Source organism: Egretta garzetta, unplaced genomic scaffold (assembly GCF_000687185.1).
Source record: "Egretta garzetta isolate BGI_Z169 unplaced genomic scaffold, ASM68718v1 scaffold101, whole genome shotgun sequence".
NCBI lineage: Eukaryota > Metazoa > Chordata > Aves > Pelecaniformes > Ardeidae > Egretta > Egretta garzetta.
Genome location: NW_009258666.1, coordinates 164,609 through 172,537, shown reverse-complemented (window position 1 = coordinate 172,537; position 7,929 = coordinate 164,609). Strand labels below are relative to the sequence as shown.

Below are 7,929 nucleotides of genomic sequence, written 5' to 3'. Positions count from 1 at the left end.
GAATGCGAGGGACAAACCCTCCATCCTGACAGCGATGGGGACGAGGTCTCGCAGCCACCTCCTTCATCTGGGACAGATGCGATTCCACAGCAGCAGTAAGAGCCCAAACAGCCAGAAACCCCCCCCAGTAAAAATTAACATTAATTTATTAGAATATCCATGATAAAAACCAAGATTCTCTTTACATGTGGGTTTGGTTGTTTTTTTCTTTCCTTTTTATACAAGAGAATTTTCATTGCTTTTTTCCTCCTGGAGACAGAGCAGGGCAGGCAGGCAGGCGCAGGCAGCGACGTGGGCTCTCGCCCCGGCATGACGAAGCTGCGCGGGCGCTGGTCCCCCGGGGTCCCGGTTGGGACGTGGAGCGGGTGGGCGCATGGGATGGGCGCCCACCAAGGCAGCGGGGCAGAGGGGACGCGTGGCAAGGCACGGCACGGGGAGGGGGAAGCAGCCCGGGCTCCCCGGGGAGGGGGTGACGAGCACCCCGGGGCGCGGGGGAGGCAGCACCCATGGCGAAGGGTGGCACGTGGCGGGAGCCGGGTGGCGTGTGGGGGACGAGGTGACACACTCGAGCACGATGCAGGACACCCTGAGCCCGGGGGAGGGCTGCAATCACCTAAACACCCAGTGCTCCCTCCCAGCCAAACCTTGGGGAAAGTCGGGTCCTTCCAAACTCAGGACCCCTGACACCCCCAGCTGTCCCCCTCGGAGGGGAGACTGTCTCCCTCCTGCCAACCTCCCAGCCCCAACATGTCCCCACACCAGACGAGCTGGCTTCTGGCTCTTCCCCAGCTCCTCTCAGTTGCAGGGAGAGAAAACCAATCCCCCCCCAACACGTAGCAGATGCAGCCCCCTGCACGCCCCAGCCCCGTGCCCGGGGAGCCCGGACGCCGTCTTTGGTTAAGGAGCAGCCGGTGCCGCTGCCGTGCTGCCGGGCAGATGCAGGGCGAGGGGCCGAGGCTGGCAGAGGGTCCCTGCGGGGACGGGTGACAGCGTTTCCAGGAGGGACAGAGAGGCCCGACCTTGCGGGGCTGCTCAAAGCGAGGGGGGACCCGGCTCCCCCCTTGCATGGCTATAGGATATTTATTTAGCAAGACCTGGTGTGAAATGCAGGGCCGGAGGAGAGGTTCCCAGGCGGCAGCCGGCCCCACGGGGGAAGTGGCCAAGGCCGGGAGCAGCAGCATGAGCCCGAGGTCCCTGGGAGCGTGCCGGGAGAGGCGGGGGGGGCACCAGCCCTGCTGCAGAGCCCAGCTCCCATCTTTCCATCCCTCTGCTTGGGAGCAAGGCGGGGGGGCAGGTAAAAGCGGAGGCAAAGCTGTGCCACGTCCAGCCTCCGCAGATACCCCCAGCTCCCCAGCCAGAGCCCACCCGGCACTGGCTGCAGCCACCCTGAGGAGCTGCTCGTAGGTCCTGAGCGGGTGGGCAGCCTCTGCGAGGCACCTGCAAATCCCAAATCCCAGTGCCGGGCAGTAAATCGTCTGTCACCCCCAGGCCACGGCGGCCGAGGAGCCCGGTGCGTCCCAGGGGCTCCCTCCCTGCTCCTTGGGGCCAGCCCAGGGCTTGCTGGGCAGAGCTGTCCTGGCAATCCCAGTCCATCCAGGACAGTCTCCCCTTCCCGAACCCGGTGTGTAGTGACAGAGGAAACCAAAAAGGAGAGCAAAGAAAGAAGAACAAATGAAGAGAGAGAAACACCGTACGGAGCACGGTGTGAGGTTTCGTGCGTCAGTTACTACTGCCCCTTGGGGATAAAGGGTTCCCCCTCCTCCGGCTCCGGCCGAGGCCCTGGGTCGCTCAGGCATCGCAGCATCCGTTGGTTGCTGGGGCTGTCGCCAGTCCCCGGGGTGAAGACGTCGTCGGTACCCGGGGAGGAAGGCTCCTTCACCCGCATCACCAGCCCCTCCTCGTCCTCCTCAGGCGAGGGCGGGAGGCCGCCGCAGCCCTTGGGCTCCTCGTTCATCAGGTCCACAGACTCCGGGGACTGCGGGGAGGCCGGGTCGATGGTGATGATGGGCAGGTTCTCCGAGTCCGCCTTGGGTTCGTAGGCCAGGGGGTCTGGGGAGGCAGAGAGGGGTCAGGCAGCGTCTCGTCTTTTTTTTGATCTCCTTTTTTTGAGCTCCTCCAGACAGCCCAGTCCTGCTTCCCAGGTCTGCGCCGTTTGCAAAGGGCGAAGCTGCCCTCTGCTGATTAACTGCCGGCTCCGCAGGCGCTAGCAGCAGCGTCACACCCTGTCACACTGTCCCCAAAGCAGGAAAGGACACACAGGACAGGAGGAACCAAAGATGGCAGAGCAAATGTGTGCTGGAGAAGCTGGGAGTCCAGGAGCAGGCTGAGCGCTCCTGGTCCTCTCCCCTGCAGAAACATGGCTGCGGGGACGGAGTGAGTTGAGCTCCAGACAGATCTACCGACCGGCTGAGCTCAGTTCCTGGTGGGAACCATGCTGGGAAGTCAGCCGGGTGCTTCTGCTCAGGCAGAACCCACCGGGTGCCTGGGCTGCATGCAGTGGAGCTTGGGCTTGAGAACAGTGAACCCCTGGGGCTTGGCTGCACAGGGGAGCGGGACGGGGATGATTGGGGCTGGGGAGCTGGCAGAGGAGCTGAGGGGGTGCAGGACAACGCAACCTCCAAGTGCATCAGCACCAAAGTGATGCCCAGCGAGGTGCCGGCAGCGGCGCTCCCCCAGCAGCTCAGTCCCACCTACCTGAGCCTATGCGAGCCCGGGACATGGTGGGAGAATCGAGCTTGTGAGCCGGCACTGTCAGGTAGTTGTTCATCTGGAATCAGAGCACAGGGACCGTCTCCATCGGAGTGGCCAGGATAAATGGGGAAGGGGAGGCAGGGAATTGACCCCAAGCCGTGGGGATGAGCATGAGGCAGCAGCGGGATGCAGAGGACGTGCATGCATCCTCCCAGCCATGCTGCAGGGACTTGCTCGGAGCCTGCCCTCATGCTGGGGCGATCAGAGGGCAGGGACCCCCATGTCTTGAGGTCCTCCACTGAAATCTGAACCTCAGCCCCCTCCACATGCAGGACCCCAATGTCCTTCCCAGGCTGGGAAGCCCCCCTCGCCCTCCCTGTCCTCCCCAGCCTGCAGCAGCATCCCTGCTCCAGCATCCCCTTGACACCTTCTGTTCCAGCTGCCGGGCCTTCTGCCTCCGCAGGAGCATCTGGTTCCAGGCTTCCTCATAGGGGTCGGCCACAAGCGTGTGCCGGTTGTAGGATCGCAACTGGGAAAAGGCCCCAAGAAAAGGAGATGGGTTAAAAAAAAAACACGCAGAAGGCAAAGGAAGGTCACTGCACCACTTCCCTTGGATGAAACAGCCACCAGTGGGCAGAGCTCGCCCAGCCAAGCTGGTGGCTTGTCCCTTGTGTGCTACCATGGGATGCCTGATCTTGACCCATCTTGGCCCAGCAAGGGTTTAAATCCTGGGCTCAGCCACTGATGGAGCCAGCCTCCCCCTCAACACTATCCTTGTGCCATCCCAGGAGGAAAAACCTGGGGAGGGAGAGCCAGACCCAGAACGCAAGGGGCACCAGGGCTGGCCCTGAGGGCTTCTGGTTGGAAGTGGTCCTGGCCACCCCCGGGGAAGCAAAATGGAGCATGCATGGTGCCAGGGGACACCCTACCCTCTGCCTGGTTTTCTGCAGGTTGTTGCGAAGGATTTTCCGGATCTCCTCCTCCTTGTCCTTGGACAGGGCTGGAAGGATGCGCTCCACAGGGAGGGTCTTGGGGTTAATGTTCCTGCGTGGACAGACAGGATTCAGAGTTACACTGTGATGGCCACGGCAGGACTGAAGGGCTGCTTGCCCTGTGGCCAGCAGCAGGGAGCACTCAGCCTATGCCAGGGGCCCGCTGGAGGCACAGGGCAGCCAGGGAACTCACTGGATGGAGACGGTGGAGACAGCGGAGGGGATCTTGCCTATGCCCCCACTCTCGACCAGCTCAATTGCCTGCTTCATCTCCATCTTGTGATAGAAAGCGATGAGCTGGGGCTCCTTGGACCGCTCGCCTGCAATCAGGCACTTCTTCACATACTTCTTGTTGAAGCGATTAAGCCTTCCCGACGACAGGGGAAAAGGAAGAGCAGCGATTTATCAGACTCCCCACTGCCCCGGAACCCACTCCCAGCTCCCCAGCCCCAGTCCAGGCCTGCAGAAGATCGTTCAGTTCCCATCAAGCCAGACCTTCCCCGACTCCCTCCCGAGCCAGGCAGCCTCTGAAACGCCCAGCTGCCTGCTTGTACCCACAATGGATGGTCCTGAGCTCCTGCATGGCCCAGCCACCAGCAGCTCCCACACTGCTGTGGGCACACCATGGGTGGCGTGGCAAAAGGGTGCAGCCCTGCAGCCCCACTCGCACTCAACCCAGGGTCGTAATTCATAGAGGGGAGTTGTGTGTGTATGGATATTACAGCCCAGGGAAAAATCCAGCATAGGGCTGGAAAACCTGCCAGGTGGTGATTCAAACCCCACCCTATCTCCCCCATGGGTCCCCTGAGTCACCAAACCTTTGCACTCACTTGTCCTTCCAGTGGTGATGCCCATAGTGACCGCAGATATCCTCGATCCCCGTCAGAAGGTGATCCAAGAACTGGAAGAGAAGGTGCAAAGCATAAGCAGCTCGCAGGGATGTTGCCCACCCTCTCCCCACCCTGACACCCACGCTGACACAGGGATGAGGGTACTTAGGGGGTGCAAAATCAGGGCTGTGGGTCCAGGATGGGCCTCAGGAGGGCAGCACGGTCCTACACAACCAGGCTGCTGCTCTACCAGGCACAGGGGAGGTCTGGGTCGGAGCGGGCACTGGACGACACAGATAGGGGAGAGCCCTCGCTCTGTCCCCCCTTACCTTGGGCTCTGATTTAAGGGCAGCTCCCGCTCTGTAAACCCGCCTGGTTACAGCGGTGGAGGTGGCAGAAGCAGAGAGAGAAGAGGGCTAAGGCGGCGAAGAGAAGCGCGCGGGAAGGGCTGGCCGGGCGCAGGGGGTTACCTGCGTGTGGATCTCTTCGTTGATAGAGCGTTTTGTCTCTTGCTTCTTCTTCACGGCCAGCAGGTCCACCAAGGGCCGGATGGTCATGCCCTAGGGAACGGGGTGAGTGGGTTAGACCTCTCCCCGAGGCACCCCGCTGGGAGTGGGATGGGTTCAGCATGGCTGAACCACGAGGCTCCGCACCACCGGGGTCACTTGGTAGCCTCAAGAGCTTTTGGAGAAGGGGGACAGTGACAGGGTCAGGGATGGAGGCTGGGGACATGCTCCTCACTCTCCACACAGACACGAGGCTCACTGAATAACCCCCTTTCCCTCTGAAACCACACCGTGACCACCTGCGTGCCACCAACCTGCACGAAGACTGTGAAGAAGATGACTGTGATGATGGCTGTGAGGAACATGTCCCTCATGCCAAAATGCTTATAGTCCAGGAGGTAACAGAGGGAGAAGGCAATGGCTCCCCGCAGGCCCCCGTAGGCGATGATGAACTGGTCCTTCGGTGTCAGCTTCACAATTCGGAACTTGTTGATGAACCAGGTGAGGACCAGGACGCCTGGGGGAGTGGGGCAGGGCCTGGTGTGAGTGGACAGTGAAGGATGCCCTCCAGCCCTGAAGAAGACCCCCCCAGGAGCCCAGCTTGCAGCTCAGTGCAGTGTCACCCCCTCAGGGCCATGGATGCAGGCACGTGCTGTCCTGCTTGCTCATCCTGACACCCTTCACCAGCTTCAACCCCATGTCTAGCACAAACTTGGCCTCAACCCCATCTGCCCACAAAGCCAACAACCAGCGGGGCTGATCCCCACGTTGGAGCAGTGCCACCCAGTCAACCCCAGTCTCCCAGCAATGAAAACTTGGGCCTCGTGGCCCTCAGAGTTGCCCATCACCCAGGACCATCCCCAAGGAACTTGCCACCACAGTGACACCTCACCTAAAACTCTTGCGATGAGGCAGAAGAGCAGCGTGCTGATGACAAATGTCCAGTTCCAGTAGTGGTGGCCAGCCACGGTGGAGACACCCAGGAAGATGAAGATGAGGGTCTCGCTCACGCTACTCCACATCTTAAGGAAATACTTGATGGTGGTGTGGGACTTGTGGGAGATGTTGGCTTCCACATAAGGCCGCATGACAACACCAGAGGCGATGAGCCTAGGGGCAAGGTTGGGGCACTCAGCAGCCATGGGGCCATGGGGACAGCCCCAACCGCTGGCCCTGCAGCAGCGTTTTGTGCTTTTACACCAAAACTCAGAGCAGAGCAGGGATTGCAAGACACCAGTCATTATTCAAGGCCTCCAGAGAAGGCAATACGAGGTTTCTCCTTCCCCCTCACAGGGCAGGAGTGAGCATTGCAGCCAGGCAGCACAAGACCGTGTCATCTTGAGTGCTCAGCAGGCCCTGCCTGCTATCATGTGCGCAGGAGAATGGGCAATGGGCTGCCAGCGCCCCAGGATCTGTGGGACAACTCAAGAGAGTCACTTCCCTCATCTGCCTCCCTGCATATCCCAGCCCAAAGACACCTCGGGCCCTCATGTACTGGACATGCTGGGACAGCCAGAGGGCTATGGTTACACAGGAGTAAATCCTCCAAATGGTGCTGAGGACAGGAGGACATTTCATCCCACCCGTGCCCAACTCACGCCATGATGCCGGAGAGGTGGAAGAGCTCAGCGGAGAGATACGCCATGTAGCTGTAGAGGAAGACGAAGAGGGGCTCGATGACTCGGATGTGGGAGGTGAAGCGGGACGTGAAGGCAGCGATTACCCCATAAATGACGCCCACGAAGACGCCGCCCAGTGACACCACGAAGAAGCTGAGGAAGCCGAGGATGATATCGATAATGGTCACCTGCTCGAAGGTGGCAAACTCCTCAAAGAGGTGGTAGAGGACCTGGGAGGGAGAAAGGAGAGGGGGGTTCAAACTGCCCCAGTGGCAAGAGACAGCCCCACCTCAGAGGGGATGTGCTTGGGGACCTTCCTTGGGAGAGCAGCAGCAAAGGGAGCCAGGCAGGTACCCAGCATGGTACACCTGAGATGAGCTGTGCCAGTGCTTGGTGACCCTGAGCTGGGTCCTGTGCTTGACCAAGCCTCGTGCCAAAAAAAGCTGGTGGTGCTTTGCTGTGCGAGACACAGAACTGTAGAGACCAGCTCTCCGTCCTCCGTGGCTCGCAGGGACACGGTGACGTTGGAGATGTGGCTGGGACAGCTCTGCTCTCCAACACAGCCCCGACTGGTGTCCCAGGAGGGGCTTCGGTCAAGGCCTGAACCAGCCAGAGATGGTTCCTGCTTCCCAACGAACAGGTCAGGACAGATCCAGGCTGGGGGACACCCGACAGCCTCATGGAGAGAAAAGCCAGCGTCTGCCCTGCTCAGTCCAGAGAACAACCCAAACCCTTCTGCCAAAAGGGCAACCTCAAAGAGGAGCCCACCCCAGGCTGCATCACCTCTCCCACCCCGAAGCACATTTACTGGAGAGATTTTAAAGCAGAAGCTGGCGCAGTCATGGCAGGATGGGAAATGGGCTTCAGGGCATCCTGCAGGGATGGAAGCGCCTGCAAGCAGAGAGGGGGCGAGGTGCCAGCTCCTGCTTGCCAGGGCCGGGTCCCAGGACATGCGAAGGGACAGACATGACAGCAGAAGGGAAAAGCATTCCCCAGGGATGGGAGTGGGGAACACAGACCCTGCAGGGAGCCCCTCTGGCCAGAAGTGGCGGAGAAGCGCCTGGGAAAAGCCCTGTGGTGGGACAGTACGTTCCTCACCAGCCTTTGCAGCATGCTGAGCAGCCAGCTCCGAAGTGGACAGCTGGGATATGGGAAAAGAGCCAGGAAAAAGCAGTGGGTTAGAAGTAAATTTAGAGGTCAGCTCTGCAGAGGAGGACGCTGTGCTGACAGCCGACCCAGAGCTTGGACACAGATGTCCTTTTGAAATGGCAGGGGCCCCGAGCGGGGCGGG

The 7,929-nt window shown here is 60.7% G+C and overlaps 1 protein-coding gene across 1 annotated transcript in view; it reads right to left on the bottom strand.

Moving 5' to 3' along the window:
* Positions 1-251: 251 nt before the first annotated feature.
* Positions 252-7,929, bottom strand: part of SLC9A1 (solute carrier family 9 member A1) — a 33,044-nt gene continuing 25,366 nt past the window's right edge. Inside the window, exons 3-12 of the mRNA XM_009648472.2 lie at positions 6,618-6,868; positions 5,912-6,129; positions 5,334-5,536; positions 4,984-5,073; positions 4,514-4,584; positions 3,877-4,050; positions 3,621-3,735; positions 3,119-3,220; positions 2,695-2,767; positions 252-2,049 (exon numbers count right to left, since the gene is read on the bottom strand). Of these exons, the coding sequence (XP_009646767.1) occupies positions 1,727-2,049; positions 2,695-2,767; positions 3,119-3,220; positions 3,621-3,735; positions 3,877-4,050; positions 4,514-4,584; positions 4,984-5,073; positions 5,334-5,536; positions 5,912-6,129; positions 6,618-6,868 (1,620 nt within the window). The 3' untranslated portion in view covers positions 252-1,726. The remainder of the gene's footprint in view (positions 2,050-2,694; positions 2,768-3,118; positions 3,221-3,620; positions 3,736-3,876; positions 4,051-4,513; positions 4,585-4,983; positions 5,074-5,333; positions 5,537-5,911; positions 6,130-6,617; positions 6,869-7,929) is intronic.